Source organism: Gavialis gangeticus, unplaced genomic scaffold (genome assembly GCF_001723915.1).
Source record: "Gavialis gangeticus isolate Ggan-Ray unplaced genomic scaffold, GavGan_comp1, whole genome shotgun sequence".
Taxonomy (NCBI): domain Eukaryota; kingdom Metazoa; phylum Chordata; order Crocodylia; family Gavialidae; genus Gavialis; species Gavialis gangeticus.
This window is the reverse complement of record NW_017729020.1, coordinates 4,871,088-4,888,083: the sequence shown is the minus strand read 5'-3', so window position 1 is coordinate 4,888,083 and position 16,996 is coordinate 4,871,088. Positions and strand designations below refer to the sequence as shown.

At 54.1% G+C, this 16,996-nt stretch overlaps 2 protein-coding genes across 2 annotated transcripts in view; one reads left to right on the top strand and one right to left on the bottom strand.

The window, feature by feature from the left end:
* The window catches only part of MTHFD2 (methylenetetrahydrofolate dehydrogenase (NADP+ dependent) 2, methenyltetrahydrofolate cyclohydrolase), a gene marked incomplete at its 5' end in the record, with an annotated part of 17,976 nt that extends 7,970 nt beyond the window's left edge, over window positions 1-10,006 (top strand). Inside the window, 7 exons of the mRNA XM_019514300.1 lie at window positions 605-789; window positions 1,727-1,849; window positions 2,443-2,595; window positions 2,720-2,827; window positions 3,621-3,713; window positions 8,234-8,359; window positions 9,092-10,006. Of these exons, the coding sequence (XP_019369845.1) occupies window positions 605-789; window positions 1,727-1,849; window positions 2,443-2,595; window positions 2,720-2,827; window positions 3,621-3,713; window positions 8,234-8,359; window positions 9,092-9,231 (928 nt within the window). The remainder of the gene's footprint in view (window positions 1-604; window positions 790-1,726; window positions 1,850-2,442; window positions 2,596-2,719; window positions 2,828-3,620; window positions 3,714-8,233; window positions 8,360-9,091) is intronic.
* Window positions 10,007-12,014: 2,008 nt separating this feature from the next.
* The window catches only part of SLC4A5 (solute carrier family 4 member 5), a 49,548-nt gene continuing 44,566 nt past the window's right edge, over window positions 12,015-16,996 (bottom strand). Inside the window, exons 22-23 of the mRNA XM_019514373.1 lie at window positions 15,939-16,006; window positions 12,015-13,024 (exon numbers count right to left, since the gene is read on the bottom strand). Coding sequence (XP_019369918.1) covers window positions 12,859-13,024; window positions 15,939-16,006 — 234 coding nt within the window. The 3' untranslated portion in view covers window positions 12,015-12,858. The remainder of the gene's footprint in view (window positions 13,025-15,938; window positions 16,007-16,996) is intronic.

Sequence of the window (16,996 nt, the reverse complement as noted above, 5' to 3'; positions counted from 1 at the left end):
AAGTAGAACAAAGAATATAGTCTCAGGCTGCATCAGTTAAATGCACTCACCTGACCTTGGTTGCTCTAAGCCTCTATTTATAATGCTGTGGCTGGCATGCCCTGTTGCAGGGAGGTTCTGCCATGGGCATGTGGGAAGCAGGAGTCTTGCTTAACACCCTTGTGTGCTAAGCAAAAATGTTTGCCAGAGAGGCTTGACAGGCCTTTGTCTCCCAGAAAAACCTGCCAACGGATCCAGGTCTTCCCAGTTCACGCATTGTGAGCAATGTGCTGCACTGTGGTCTCTTCTTACCAGGCTGCCTATACGCTCATGGCGTTTGTTACAAATGAATGTCCTGTTTTGGGGTGGGCCTCACAAGTGGGTATGTCACTGGGCCCACCTGCTTCTCTTGGAGGCAGCCTGGCCTCTGCCTTGTATGCTGCTCTTGGCAGGACAGCGGCAGCACTAGTAATGGGCTCTTGCTGAAGTGGTCTTTGCTGCCATGACCAGCCTCGCCTGCACTCCTGTGCCTCAAACGTTTCTGTGAGGCTGGGGGTAGGGAGGGGTGGCACGGGCTAGTGCGAGTTCCTGCTTTCCGCATCTGAGGTAATGGTCTCTGTTGCAGAAATGAGGCAGTTGTGATTTCGGGAAGGAAACTGGCACGGCAGATCAGGCAGGAAGCCCGACACGAGGTTGAACAGTGGGTGGCTGCCGGGAACAAGAGGCCCCATCTCAGTGTGGTTCTGGTCGGTGAGAACCCTGCCAGTCACTCCTACGTCCTCAACAAAACCAAGGCTGCTGCCGATGTTGGTACGTACTTGCGCTCTTTCGGTGTTGGCCTCCCTACTTCTGGATCGGTTCTAGAGCTCTGTCGCCTTCAGCTTTGCTCTACAGGGGGCTTGTATTGGTCCATGGCAATATATGTCCATTTTTGCCCACTGCTGGGATTTAGTCCTCCAGGTCTGGGAGGTGGCGCTCCACCTGAATCCAAGCCATAGGTGATGGTGGCCCATTGTGCTCTGAGACAATAGCTCTGCTGTTTCTTTCCGTGCATCATGGGGAATTCTTAACACAAACTACCAGGGCCATTTGCCGCTTCCTGCAGCTGCGGCTTGGCCGAGGGTCTTGCCCCTCAGGTGCAGGGGCTGGTTTAGTTTTGTCCTTCTCAGACTTCTACTGTGGTCTGTACTCTTGCAGGTACTTCTGCATTGTCCCCTAGCCAAAGCTGCCAGCACCAGTCACTAAGCAGCCCTTCTTCCTGGTTGGGTGGGTGCTGGGGTGCTCGATGGAATCTGCTGGGAGGGGAAGCCACACTACTTGTCTGCTTGTTTGTGGCTTTTGTGTTTCCAGTGCCACTCGGAGATGGCCCACATGAGCATGGCTGCTTTGAGCGCTTATTCCGTGCCGCCTCGGTGCTCTGGGTTTGGGGGCACTTGGCAGGCCCCAAGGTGTTCTTTGGCACTTACCTCAGTGGCAGCCGTGCTTGCGTGTTTCTCCCCCCAGCTGGATTTAGGGTTAGGATTGGCTTTGGCTTCAATGGGCGCTGTTTCTGTGGAGGCCTGCCATCCATGTTGGGTCTCCTTCAAGGGATGGGGGAGGTTGACTTTGCAGCCTTTGTATTTTCACAGCAGTTGGTCCTCAGGAGGGGTTCTCTGTGCAGATGCCCAAAAATTGGGGAATGTTCACATCCAGCCAGGGTGTGGATGTGACCTGTCACCCTGATGCAGGGCTCTCCATTTCTCTGCAGGAATCAGCAGTGAAACCATCCTGCGGCCAGCCTCTGTCACCGAGGAGGAGCTACTTGACTTAATTGGGAAGCTGAATGATGACACCAATGTAGATGGCCTGCTGGTGCAGCTTCCCTTGCCTGGTGGGTTGGGGCTACATGCTAGGGGGTTCTCATTGGTCAGACCTTTTTGGAGAGGACTTCCACTGAGAGGACAGGGTCACAGTGCAGTGAAGCATGGTCCTGAGGAGATGACCTTCTACCCTCATGCTGTTTGTGCACAGGTAGAGGCAAATATCTTGACCCACAGGCCCTGGTGGAGGAAAGGCTACTGCTCTGCCTGGGTGGTTGCTGGTGTTGGCATTTTATGGGCCTCTGTATCAGTTGCTTATACCTTTCCCCATGTATTGCCTATCTTGGGGAGTCTGACACCTTTGCATGGTGCTAGCCTGCCTGTGTTTTCTCTTTGGCCTTAGAAATACCTTTTTTTTTTTTTTGACAAGGGATAAACTTTTAACCCTCTGGACAGATAATTGACTACCTGTACTCAGAGGCAGAGTGGCATCCATTCACACCCTTTCAAGTAGGGGAGGAAGCCACTTCATTTCTGTAACCTACAACTTCCTCATCCTGATGATGGGTGCTGAGACCTAGCACGCATGTTGGGGATCGGCCTTCAGTGGTTTCATTTTACCTGGCTAAATGGTCTTGAGGGCTAACGCTGTTCCTCTTTCCAGAGCATATTGATGAGCGCAAGATCTGCAATGCTGTGACACCGGACAAAGATGTGGATGGTTTTCACGTGATAAACGTGGGACGTATGTGCCTGGACCAATATACCATGCTGCCAGCCACCCCATGGGGGGTGTGGGAAATCATTAAGAGAACTGGTAGGAGCCATAGAACCAGCCTCGCTGTTCATCTCTGCACTTTCACCACAAAGGGCTCAGTTTTGCCTTCAATTGCGTGTGGCTTTTTTCTCCTCTCCCTCTTTTTCCCCACCCCATACTTCAGGGATCCCGACCTTGGGGAAGAACGTCGTTGTGGCTGGCAGATCCAAGAATGTGGGCATGCCAATAGCCATGCTGCTGCACACAGACGGCCGACATGAGCGCCCCGGAGGTAACGACACAGGCTTGGAAGAACGGTTGCTTGAGGTCTGTCATTTTGGCTGGGAGACTGCCCTTGCAGCTGAATTGTAACAGGGTCACAGAATTGTAGGAAAGCAGGGCTAGAAGGGACTTTGGGCCACTGTCTCATCTAGCTCCCTGCCCAGGGTGGGATAGTCCCTGGCAGAACCACCCCAGCCAAGTGTCTGTCCAGCTGGCTTGGGCAAACTTCCTGGGGGAGATGATTCAGGCCTTGCAGGCAGCCTGCACCACTACTAGACCATCCTCATAGTCAGAAGCTGCCTTCTAATGCTCATGATGAGCATTTGGTGCTCATGGGCTGAGGCAGCATGCTGGAACATAGGCTGCCACTGCTTACAGCAGGGGTGGGCAATTTATTTTTGGCGGAGGGCAGCTTACTGAGTTTTGGCAAGCCATTGAGGGCTGCATAACAGGCAGCCCAGGCCAGATCAATATTAATTCCCTAAATTTTTTTAGGGGCCTTTTTTTTTTTTTAGGGGCATCTTGCCCCTGGCCTGCATTTTGCCCACCCCTGGTTTATGGCATAAGCAACCAGGACCTACATGGGGTAGGGGGGGCCCATGACACCGGGTGCAAATCTGTTACCCGTGCAACACAACTAAGTGTGTCAGGGCAGGGCTGTGTTCCTGCTATTGGCGGTCAGTACCTTGCCTGTACCCAGCTTATTTTGAGTCCACTTCTCATCTCTGCCTGGGTGGAGCTGATAGATGCATGTGGGGTGGGCTACTGATGTACACTGAGGCTCACTGGGCCTTATTTTGCAGGGGATGCGACAGTCACAATATCGCACCGCTACACTCCTAAGGAGCAACTCAAACAGCACACAATTCTGGCTGACATAGTGGTGGCAGCTGCAGGTAAGGCTGGCCGGAACAGACTTGGTTCAAAACTCCAGGTGCTGAGGAGGAACGGAGCGGGGTGCTCTTGAGGCTTGGTGTAACACTTGTGCTTCATGTAAGAAGGGCTGTTGGGAAGTTCTCTGGAGATGAGGCCCTCCCTGATCCCAGCCTGTCGGGATCCTTAGGCCATGCATTCCCACAAGCCCCTAGTGTCTGCAAGAAGGAGTTGCAGTTCCTTGGACCCCTGTTGCTCTCCCCTGTAACAGCTCTTGCAGTTGGCATGAGTGAGTTCTGAGACAAGTGTGGAAGCAGCCTCTACCTAAAGTGCTGCATCTGGGCAAAAAGAACCACCAACACACTTGCAGGCTGGGGAATGACTGTCTCAGCAGCAGAAAGGAATCTTGGAGTCCTAGTTGACTCCAAGATGAATGTGAGTTGTCAGTGTGACAAAGTGATCAACAAAGATAATCGCACTTTATCATGCATTAGCAGATGCATGACTTTAACAGGTCCAAGGAGGTGATGCTTCCCCTCTGTGGTACTGGTCAGGCTGTAGCTAGAGTACGGTGTCCCGTTCTGGGCACTGCACTTCAAAAGGGATGCTGAGAATCTTGAGAGGGTTCAGAGGACAGCCTCTTGTATAGTCAGAGGCCTGCAGGCAAGGTCCTACAAAGACCGAGGGGCCTAGATCTTTTTAGCCTTTGAAAGAGAAGGCCGAGAGGTGATCTTGTGACTGCCTGTAAATTCACTGGGGGAAGGCAGCAGGGAATAGGAGATGCTGTATTTACTGGGGCACTTCCTAGAGCAACTAGGAACAATGGCCACAAATTGACAGAGCGGACTTAGGTAGGGCATTAGAGAACTTTTTCACAGTAAAGGTTGCCAGAATCTGGAATGGGCTCCAAGGGAGGTCGTGCTCTCTCCTACCTTGCGGGGGTCTTCAAGAGGAGACTGGACAAGCACCTACCTGGGGTCATCTGACCCCATCACTGCTTCTCCAGAGAAGGAGGTTGGACTTGATAACCTACTGAGGTCCCTTCCAATCCTAACATCTATGAATAAATGACTTGTCTGTTCCCTGATGCACCAAGTCCTGTCTCAAAAGGAGGCCCTAATGGGACACTCCCATTACAGAGATGCCAGTGAACAAATGGCAAGAATGGAGGTCAGCTGACCTGAAGCAAGTGGGTTCTGTCTCTCCCCAAACTCTGCTATCAGGTGGATGCCTGATTTGACAAATTTGGTTACCATGGTCACCGCAGAGGGTAGACATCTCTGGCCCCATTGACTTTGGGTAACCTTGAGTTGTAACCTGAGCTGGCTACATTCCTGAGGGAGGGGGGAACCTGCTCCCTCTGCCTATGTGACTGGCATCACATACCTGGGTGGGGGCTTAAATTCCCTGTTCTAAGCAATAGGAAGGGGCTAGAGACCCAGCCAGTTTATCCACCAGCAATCAGTGATGCATTTCAAATTGGTTGGCTGGCAGCCAACGATTGCTGGCCTTCATTGGATCAGGTAAATGAGGTCATAAGGGTTATAAGTTAAGGACTGCCCAAGAGGTGGGGCAGCAGCCATGATGAGAATTCGGAGAGAAGCTGGACCATCTGAAACTTGCTCTCTATCTTGAAACTCATAGTCAGTGAACTGCTTGCCTCCAGAGGAAATCTCCACCTGCCTCTGGATGATGCTTGTGAATAAGCTACTTGATCTAACTAGATATAGCCTGCAGTAATACAGAGATGTGTAATCAAAAGCTACCATGCCGCTGTTTGCTTTAAGGTATTTCTCTGATACTGCTCTACCCTGTATCCTATTCCTAACCTACTCCTTGTGCCACAGGCTGCCAACCCCTGGGTTATGTGTGCCAAAGGTGGCACGCAGCATGGTTTTGGTTGGCACACAGACTGCTTCCAGCCCCGAGGGGCGGGAAGAGTCATGCCCAGGTTGAGCAGCACGTGGCTACCTGGAAAAGCCCCTGGGTACAGACCCAGCTTGGCACCGCTACTGGCCCCAGCCCAGTGCCGCCCTGATAGCCCCGGCCCCAACCCTGTGGGCTGGGGCCATGGACCTGCGCAGGCTCCGGCACTGATGACTGCCCCACCCCTGGCCATGTGCTGCTGGCGGGCCTGGGCCCAGCCCTCGCCGCCACCACCACTGTCAGCCCCAGCTGGGGCCGTTGGCAGTGTGGGGCTTCAGGCCCGTCCCGGCACTGCTGGCTGCCCTGGCAGTCAGCTGGGGCCAGGCCCCAGCTGTGGCAGTGGTGCCAGCTGCTAGCAGGCCTGGCCTCTGCCCTCACTGCTGCTGGCCCCAGCATAGTGCCATTGCCAGGCCGGGGCCTGTGTGGGGCCATGGATGTGGATCTGCATGGGACCTGGCCCCATCCCAGCACTGCTGATGGTCCTGGCCATGTGCTGCCAGTGGGCCCTGGCCCTGCACAGGCCCAGCCCCAGCTGGTACCACCACCACTGCGGGCCCCAGCCCTGTGTGGCCCTGGCCTCAGCTCCACCCTAGTGCTGCCACTGGCTCCATCCTAGTGCTGCCGACAGCCCCAGCCTCTTGTTGCTGCTGGGCCCTGGCCCCAATGGGTGCAGTGCTGGCACCTGCTGTCTTTCCAGAGCCCAGGGCCAGGAGACTGCTGGGGCTGGGGTGAGGAGGCAGCAGCTGTTTGCAGCCTCTTGGCTGCAGTTGGCCCAGGTTTGAGGTAGGTGCTGATAGCCATGGAGGCCAGGCTGCTCCCAGCAGCCATGTGGGAGGATTGAAGCCCTGCTGCAAGCAGCCCAGGCTCCATGGATATCAGCACCTACCTAGAACCTGGGTCAGCTGCAGCCGCGAGGCTACAAACAGCTGCTGCCTTCTAGCCCTGGACCCAGCTGCTTCCCAGCCCTAGATCCTGCTCCAGGCAGGCAGCAGATACTGGCTGTACTCCCTGCTGTGCTGTCCTCGCCGCTTCTACAGAGCAGCATGTGAACCACCGCATGGCAGGGCACAGCAGGGGCGCAGAAAGCTGCCTGCTGCTCTGAGCTCCCCGCTGTCCTGGCCACACTTTACCCTGCAGGTGGGGCAGTAGCAAGGGGCTCAATCCTGCATGCTGCTCCTGTGCACACAAGGGAAGTGCAACCTGGGCAGCGTGGAGCTTGCAGCAGCAGGCAAGCTTCCCTGTGCAGCCTCGCTGTACGCTGCCACTCTGGGTCACACGCTTCGCTCGGGAGGGTCCAGGGGAGGGCAGCAGGACCCGGAGCACAGCATGTGCGAGGGCAGCACAGCGGGGAGCATTGCTAGTATCTGCTGCCTCCCCAGGGCCGAGGGCTGGGTCTACGGCTGGGAGGCAGCAGCTGTTTGCAGCCTCCTGGCTGCAGCTGGTCTAGGTTCTGGGTAGCTGCTGATAGCCACAGAGCCTGGGCTGGGGGGCAGGGGCTTTGTCTGGGAGGCAAGGGGCACAAGCAGGGCACCCTGCCTTGTACCCCCCTGCCCTTGTTTTGTTTTTCTGGCATGCCAGAGTGCTGGCACTTTCCATGGTAGGTATTGTAGGCTTTTTTTGGCACTCCAGACAAAAGACATTGCCTACCCCTGTTGTAAGCAATAAAGTTCTCCTTTGTACCTAGTGTGGGATGCTTATTGTGTGGGAGAAGGCCTAGATTATGCCTTGGGGTCCCCTTGGTTTGCCTGACTAAGGGAGACCACTATTTGTGCTTCAGACTCAGGGAAGCTCCCCAAGTTCTTACAGTGGGTGAAGTATCTTCAAGGACTACTAGGCCTGTGTTTTTTCCAGAGGCCACAGGGCCAAGATCAATCCAGACCTTGGGTGGTGGTGGCATTATCCCTCAGGCTTGCAGGTATGCTCCAGGAAGGGCAGTTGGCCAGATGTGAGGTGCCCCCAAGGAGATGCTTTGAGCCTGGAATGTGATTGGGTGCAGGGAGGTGGGTGGCTCAATGCAGGAGCACCCCCTACTGGCCTGCCACATGGTCTACCAAGGCTGGGGTCTAGTGGACCTGATAAGGTGGGGCCCTGTCTCCTAGAACTTGCTCAGGATATGAGCATTAGGCAGTGACAGACCCCATATGCTTATGCCATGCTACTCTTCATCTCTGAGTTGTCACTGGGACGTGCCTTAGCGTTGCATGATTTTTCTTTTGCCAGGTGGCTTCCCCTGCCACTGCAGCATGGAGCCCTCCTTTGGGAGGACTGGTGCGGGGAACTTGCCCTCTCCTTTTTTTGGAACACACTTAGAATTGCTACCTCCCCCAACAAAGCACATGCACCCTTTTCATAAGGGCTTACCCATACTGCTTGACAGTTGGCTACCATGTTTATCTGTAGGAAGAGGGGGACATTGCAGACTGGTTTCCTTCTGGACACAAGACTTGCAGTTGTACTGAACAGAGGGTCGGGTGGGCTTAGGAGGATTTTTACCTGGGAGTTCTTTCCTTTCATGTTGGTGGGCAGCACTGCAGGGATATGTGATACTAAACAGAAAGGAGGCCTTGCTCTGACCTTCCCCCATTAAAATTAGCGTCTCCTGTGTCTTGCCTTTCAGGGATTCCTAACTTGATCACGGCTGACATGATTAAAGAGGGAGCTGCTGTCATCGACGTTGGGATCAACAGAGTGCAGGATCCTGTTACGGCCAAACCCAAACTGGTGGGAGATGTGGATTTTGAAGGTATGCAGCTACTTTTCTGTATCTGCAGCCTTGCCAGTATTGCATGTCTGGGGTGCTCTGACACAGAGAGAAACCCCAGTTGTGTGGCAGCTGATACAGGTGCTGACACTGAGAAGTTCTCCCCCCTGTGCTGGCATTTGAGTGTTCCCTATTTGGGGACTCCTGCAGGGACTGGATTCCAGTCAGACAGCACACACTAGGCAGCAAGTAGTTCTAGAATAGCTGCCATGACCAGAGAGGGGACTCTGCTCCTTTTACAGCAACTGTGTGCCCACTTCTGACTGGTCCCTTTAATGTGCGCAGCCTGGACCCTGCTCCACTCCGCATCTGGGAGTTTACTCTGCTTGCATTTGGGGTGCCACATGCAGTTGCTTGACTACACAGTGCTTGGTTACATGGCTCCAGAGTTGGCCCTGACAGCATGCGATGGTGGGGATTAAACTCTGTCCTCCTAGCTGCTTCTGAGGCCAGGCCTAGTGCTTCCAGATGGTTGTGGCTGGTGTTGAGTTACTCCCTAGTGACATGCAAACCTAATTATGGCAGAGGCCTGTTACAGGCTAATTCAGTTGGCTTAAATGCCACTCAAGGCTGCTGTGAAAGGCCTCCTTTGGGGTGGCTATATTTGATTTGTCCTATTAATAGGTTACCAGTAGTCCTCCATAGGTGTTGACAGGATCTTAGCAAACCTGGGGGATGTGCCAGTCCTAGATTCCACCCTTTCCTTTCTTGCAGGTGTGAAGAAGAAAGCCAGCTACATTACTCCAGTGCCCGGTGGCGTGGGACCCATGACTGTTGCCATGCTGATGAAGAACACTATCATTGCTGCAAAGAAACTGTTGAAGCCCAAAGAGCTGGAGGCGTTAACAGTGTGACAGTGGGCTCCTCTGCTGACAGCTACATTCCAAACTGACTCCCCAAAGCAGGCCGATCGACATGCAATATTTTTATTTATGGTACAGCAGTGACCTTACACCTGGGAGGTCTCTAGCTATTGATTTTTGTGGGCAGAGCATTAGCAGGCAGGGGCTTTCAGGGTATTGATGCATGTGCTGCTCCAGTGGTGCATAATGATTCCTAGCACAGCTGCATTTTTTTTTTAACTGCACCTACTGCAAATTTGGCCCCTGGTGCAAAGCTCAAGTGACTTGGCTGCCAGGATGAGCCAGCTGCTAGCCAACTACATGGTGCGGACCATAGGTGAGGTGGGTGCCTCTGAAATCCTGTGGTGGGATGAGTGCAGTTCCACAGAGCGGCCAAGATACTAAGAAGGGCTCCTAAGTGCTTGCTGGTGCTACTAATAGCTTGTTACAGAGCAGCGGGCTCAGCCTCCTCTTGGACAGTATCAGCCCATATTGTGCTCAAGACCTTTTTTTCCACAGATGTTATTTCAAAGCATTACTTGCTTGCAAAACCTCTGTTTTCTAATCAGCTGGCATGGCTTGTCACCCTGGTCTCTCCTAGTTGGCAGGCAGGTGAGGAGACAGTGCTGTGCTGGTGCTTTTCCAGTTTTGTTTACCTGTTGCAAAGCACAAAGGTGCTCACAGTGGCCTTCGCTGTGCCATGCTTTCCAGGATTACAGTGCAAGGCACAGAAATGGGTAGTGCTTACTCCAGGTTGACTCAAATTAAAGTTCTTGAAACAAAAATGGCTTGCATGGTACAATTACTTACCTTTCACCAAGGAGGGAGCATCTGGTTACTCCCTCTATGTTGATACTTCTCACTGTCTGGTGTGACATCTATTCTCTTGGACTCCTGAGGATGGGGTCCTGTTGCATACTTAGGGGAATGCCACATGTTCTGCTTGACAGTGTGGTACAACCTGGCCTTCAGCCATGGGTTTGTGTTGCAGCAGCTGTCTTGGAAATGAGGGGCTGTGAGAGACAATTCTCCTATTTCTCTAGGCATTACCTAGACATGCTTGTAGCCAATTTAAAATGGCAGGTGTCTCAAACAGCACAACAGCTACCTCCTTTACTGTCCTGCAGGCTATGATGTGGATATCAGGTTGAGGTGTGTTTCTAAATACTCTCTCTATGCCAAGGTCTTGGGTCTAAAAAGAACAGCCTACCCTTGGAAGAGGCTAGACGCTCCAACACTGGAGCCTACACAGCCAGGGGACAAGGCTTTGTCAGCAGCATGGGAGGCTGGCTGTGCCTTTAGGGGAGAGCTGGTCTCATGGCCAGCAGTTCAGCACTGAACTCAGATGTGCATGATTACCACTGGAAAAATGCAGTCACTTCCCTCATTACCCTTTTCCCATCAGACTTAAGAGTAAGGGCCTGTTTTTATCCCAGTAGATATTCTGACTGGCATTTTAGGCACTGAATGAAATGGGGGTGCTCTGCCTATGACAGTACATATAAATGAGAATTTACACAGGCTTTATTGGTGTTGTGTTAATGACAAATACCAAACAGCTAAGCAGAAGCACAGCAGGCCCTGAAATTGTTACTCCTTGCACTTTGCCCTTTCTGTATTTCCTAAGGGCAAAAGAAACTGGAAAATGCAAGAAGCCTCTGTGCTACCACAACTCAGAATCTTCAAGTTAACTGTCATGCCTTTTCTTGGGCTACGTGAAATACTGTACATGACAGTCCTGGTGCCCATAGCTACCGCAAATAAAAATACATGCAAGTCTATCATACCATGGCTCATCTAGCACAGATGAGATGGGCCCACACTGAGATGTACATGGGCTGCAGTCCAAGTTCTGCTAGTTATTGCCTGTACAGGTAGAGCCAAGTGGTTGTTGCTTTAATGTCCAGGCCTGGACTCGTGCTTTGTTTTTTCTTATTCTCACAATGTTTGAGCACCCTCTGGTTAGGCAGTGAGATGAGACAGGTACTCTGAATAGGAAATCAGATTCTGGTTTTCTTTTGCTCATCTGGCCTCAAACATTTACAGAGAAGCATTTCTTGTGCTGAGGTCAACTGCTGCTGTACTCAGCCAGTTGTCCTGGCACCCCAGAAGCTACTTGTGTATCTGTTTTCTACCAATCTGCCCTTAATGGCACACCCCTGGCATGACTCCAAGGCACAACACACAGACTAGACACAAACTACTCAGGTGCATTGCTTGGTGCCATGCTCAAATGCCACCTTAGCAGTTTTCTTTTGCCTGAGGGACTTTATTTTGGCTTAAGGAGGTGTAATTGCCCACATCCAAGGCTAGCTATTGATGTTTTTGCTCTCATAAAAGACAGAGGGGAGGGTGGGGGGAGACTAACAAAACACTCTCCATTTTTCCAGGTGCAGCGTGCCAAGGCCACATGGCATCCATTGTCAGCACCAAGTGGAATTACCTAGTGACTGAGTCTACAAATTATTTACACAGATCCCTGACATTCAGTAGGGCAGCAGGGTTTGCCACTCTGGCAGTTGAGGACCTGAGCTCTCCTGTGAGGCTTACCACGGGCTGCTGCATCTATCTAGAAGGTGCCGGCTGTACCCTGCCTTCGGCCAACCTAACGAACAAGCTTCCACCCTCAGGTGGAAGTCACCGCTATGGCGGAGGACGCCAGCTCACTCATCTGCGTGTGCCATAAACAGATGTCTGGCCTGTTGCACTGAGGTACGTACATACTAGGGAGGTTGATACTGCATTTGCAGAGCTGGTTTTGACCCCACACTTTGTAACAGGTGATAGCCTGCAGGCTTCCATCTCTAACACAGCCCATTAGAGCAAGGAGTACACTCACCTGGATCGGCTTGTACCCACCCACCTATACCTGCTTGGTATGGGGCTGGAGGTGGACCTTGGCACAACCCTGGCCCTTTACACCCCTCCAACTCCTCTGTGGGGACACAGTATGTTTCTCTGCAGAGCAGATGCTCCTTCCTCCACTGGCTGGGGCCCACCGCTGCGTTGTTCGGAGCTGGCTGGAAGGGCTTCTCCGGGGAACAGGATTCCCCAGGCAGGGAATCTCCCTCACTCAGCTTGGGCCTGGGTTCCTGCGGGGTGCCGTGGGGAGCACAAAGCAGACCCTGCTACAAGCCGCGTTTCAGATCCCTGAGCCCCCTCCTCTGGGGCAAATGCCACAGATCCCTTGTGAGGAGCGTGCCTCGACAGCTCCAAACCCTGCCCTCGGGAGCCTCGAGTTACTGGGGATGTGGACTAAGAGCATCCCGAGAGGAGAGCAGGTGGGAGGCCCGTTGGATCGACGGAGGATCCTGGAAGAGCGGCTGCCATTTGGAGCCGAGGCTGCCCGAATCCAAACACCCTCGGAGGGACCCTCCTGTCTTTGGCGCCTTCATCCGGATGTCAGCAGCTGCCTGGGGATTGCAGGGGGACTTCAACCCCATGGTCCTGTGGTGTCCTATGTCCTCAGGTGCTGCTCCCACCTACCCGGCATGGGTTGGAGACTGCACTTCTAATCGCTTACGCTAAAAGCCACGGGAGGGGTGTGCCTCTGGGCCCCTCCTCTCCTCAGTTTGTCCCGTAGAAAAATATGCTCATTTTGGTCTTTACATAGAATTGCCAGGCCGGTGCTACCAGGGACTATAGCGTGGTCTCACTGCCCATGTCCCGGGGAGGCTTCTCGGGGTCAGTGTCTTCCGAGTCTGACTCCATCTCGATCTTCACCTGGGGCACGGTGCAGATCGGGGTCCGTGCATAGCTGAAAGCAGGGGAGGACGGGCAGGAGATCTTCAGGTGCAGCGTGATGCTGGAAGGCAAGACAGCACAAGGGGGTTAGGGCACATCCTGGCAGGTCACCCTTTCCTCTAGCAGTGGCCAGGACCTCTCAGCTTCTACATGGTGACAACGTCATGCCCTGTCTAGAATGCTACTATCCCTATGTCCCCCAAACACAGGCGTATGCTCGCAGAGCTGCCCTTTGGCTGTTGCCCACGGTCTCCAGCATCCCTGAGACCAGCTTGAGTTTGGACCAAAGAGCGCCGAAGGAGGCCCCAGCTAGGACACGCTGCCAACAACCCATCAAACAGTCCCTGTCCCCGGGGGCACAGGTGAGGATGGAAGGAAACTCCTCTGCACCAGAAGTCTACTAAGCCAGGGGCCCCCAAGGAGGAGGCGGGCTGTCACTACTGCCTCATAGATCCTGGCATGAAAAAGGGGCAGCCCCTTTGAGCATCGAGCCAGACCTCACAGGCTGCCAACTTCCAGCCAGGGACATCAGCCAGTCTCCTCTGCCAGTGTGTAATTTTTCCCTGGAGTGTATTTCCCAGAGCGTGGCTCAACCTAGTGACAAATGGCCTGGGCACTCGGCCTCTCCGATCCCATGCTGGCAGGTTTCCCAGCCCACACCTTCCCTCTCGCAATTCCTTTCCCTTCCTCCTAGTCACGCGGCCTCTGTTGCCTTGAAAAAGCTGCCATACAACAAGAACGATCCTTTTAGGTTCACATCTAAGCATGTGGGGCTGCGGGGGATTTTTACCCGGTATTTCTCCCTCTCCAGGCCACTTCCCCAGGTCAGCCCCCACTGTCTGGTGAGGCTAGATGTCTTGCCTGTCCAATGCTGCCAGCAGTGCCGTGACCGACACAGCCACTGACTGGGCTAGTCAACAGAGCTCGTGGGAACCTTGCTAAAGTCACTCATGTGTCCCTGCTAGGATCCCATGATTTCAAGGGAGCTGGGGCATTCCTGGGGCATTTCATGCCCTGCGGGGCAGTGGCGACAGCATTATGGGAGGGCTGGCAGCAGGATCCGAGGTGAGGAACCCCTCCAGGTGCCCCTTGGGAACACGTCCCCTGCAAGTCACTGCTCACACATACAGAGTGGCCCAAGCCTGCACCACATGCACATACAGAGTCCGGGGCACCCCCCAACGCATATGGCAGCAGTGCCACAGGGAGACAGGCCACTTCCCCTCATGTGCAGCACTGTGTGACTGCCTCCTTCCTCGTCCTCCTTTCCAAAACCGAAGGGTGAGGGCTTTGGCCAGTCAGGACTGAGGGGATATCTGAGCTCGATGGAGGGGGCCTGGACTGCAAGAGGAGAAGATCCTACAGCCGTCGTGTGCAAGTCTCAGATCTCAGGGCCAAGGCAGCATGAGGCTTGCGTCCCTCGCGTTGGAATAGGCACAGCTTCCAGACAGCTGGGATCAACGGGAGCAGGCCTCCTGGTGCCCCTGTCTGGGTCATGCCCCAACTCCCCTGCCCTTAGCACTTGTTGGGGTGGGGGCGGGGAAGCTGTCTGACATGGACATCCCATCCCCTCCCCAGCCTACGAGTGCTGCTGGCCTCTAGCAGGTCCCTTGCACCACTGCTTTCCACCCCAGTTCAGGCTGGCTTCTGGTTTCCAGGCCCTGGTTCTTTGTGATGTGACGCTGGTGCCCTCTAGTGCCCACTACAACTTTTTGGCAATTTAGCTGGTCTAATGAAAGGTATCATCTCTGAACCAAGAGTTTTAGAGTTTTGCATTACCTGCAGTAAGCACTAACTGGTCACATTTTTGGTACTGCCAGGCGACCCCACGCTCTCCCCTGCGTGGCTCCTGGCGCACAGGCTTCCTTTTCTGTAATCACACTGCTCCCAGGGCCATTCCCCACCTGGGCTCTCCCTAGGACAGCGACGAGTCCAACACCAGAGAGAACAGCTAGGAGCCAGGAAGCAGTCAGTTTGCAAAGCTCCTCGCACCGCTTGACCTTAGCCAGGCTCATGGGCCCCCCTTGTGCTGCCACCTCAGCTCCATTTCCAGCCAACGTGCCAGCCCATGCAATCACCTAGCACGCCAGGGGACCCCCTGGCTCTGTGCTGAGAGAACGGCTGCTTGGCCTGCCCCCCGTGCACATGGGACCATCAGTCTTGACTCACTCTGCAGCCACTTGGGCCCAGTCATTATAAATCCTCTACGAATCGCAGCCCTTTAGAGCCCAGACTGCCCCCTAGGACAATGCTTTCCCCAGCCCTGGTTTCACATCTCAAGCTTGACGGTGATCACAGATTCATAGAGAAGTGGGGCTGGAAGGGACCTCTGGAGGTCACATGTAGTCCAACTCCCTGCCCAGGGCAGGATCGGCCCTGTCCAAACCACCCCAGACAAACTATCTACACTCTACACAAGACGCCTGTATGTCCTGACACAACGCACCTAACACCAGAGCCTGCTACAAGTAGAGCGGGGGGCCATGGCAGCCAACGTCCTGCCTCCATGAAAAGTTATCCATACACACTCAAGGGATCGCAGGTAGAGGGCCATGCCCCCTGCTACACAGGAAGAAGAAACCCACCCCAGTCCATCCCAATCTGACCAGGGGGTAAAATTCCCCAAACATGGCATCAGTCTGACCCCGAGCAGAGGGCAAGGCCCTCTAGCCAGGAACCTCTGGCCTGGGGCCTGCCCCTGCCCTGCAGAAACCCCCTCCCTCCCGTGAGGTAGCAGTGTGGCCACAATGCTAGAGAAGGACAAATCCCACCCGCACAGCCCAGGGTTGCACCTTCAGCTTCAGTGCTGTGTTCCCAAATCTTCAAGCACAGCCTGTCTGGATGTACCCTGAGCTATGCCTTCCCCTCCTGGGGGGGGTCCATGCCCTCCCGCTGCCACAAAGGCACCCAATGCCTACAGACTGGGGGCTCTATGCCCTTGGGAGAGATTACACTTCTGTCCCACATCCTTTTACCTGCGATCCAGGTCCGAGCCATTGGGAGAGCAGTCGGACCGCGGTGCTCCGGCAGAAGGACCTTTTTCCTGGAGAAAAACACAGGCAGGTGAACCTCCCCCAGGAGAAGAAAGGCAGCACAGCAAAGCAATTCCCCAGGGCCCTTGCATTCAGAGCAACTTGCACAGCACAGCTGGCCCATCCAGCCTGGGCACCGTAGACTTTCCAGCTTGGTTGCAGCCTCCCCACTGAAATGCTGTGACCCAGCTGGGACATCTCTCTCTACCTATGCGCTAGTGAAAAACCACACCGGATGCAATATGCTCCAGCAAGCCCAGGACCACAGCCTTCCAGCAGGTCGCTGTCCTGAGGCATGGGTGGGAATGGCCCACCCAACTCCACATTACCTGTCAGGCTCCTTGGCACATTATGGACAGTCTCCTCTCAACTCTCAGAAAGGAAAAGACTCAGCATCTAAGATCTCTGCTGCCTTCCAGCTCCTGGGAGGCTTTTGCTGCACCCAAGGACATTTTGCCTCAATAGTCACGGCTGCCCTTTTCAGCTCTGGGAGCCTTCACGAGAGGCACTGACAGGTGCATTTAGGACCCCCGATATGACTGCCTATTTGCACACGCACTGACCACCTCTGGCTCTCAGGGATCCTGACGAGACTTCAGGGCACTCTGAATACTTTAGAGTGATTCACTGAGGATTTCAGGGTCCTAGCCTTTGGTGCCCAGGTTGGATACTTTTCACGCTGAGGTTCAAAAATTTGAAACAGCTCTCAGGAAAGGAACAAGAAAAAGGACCTCATCTCTGGAGCTGAGTGCAGTGGACACCACTGGGGGCTCCACCATGTTCTGCCAACCACTCCCCACTTTCAAAACTGCCTACATAATTTAGGCACTGACACCCCCCTGGTCCCTCCTTGGGCACTTTTGGCCATTTTGCCCAGCCTGTTTATAAGCAAACCATGAGCCTATCGAGGCCCATGGCAAAGCTCTTGCTGTGTTCAACAGGAGCCAGATTCCTGCCCTGTTTTTCCCACAGACACACAGGGTTCAGGAGGACACATCACA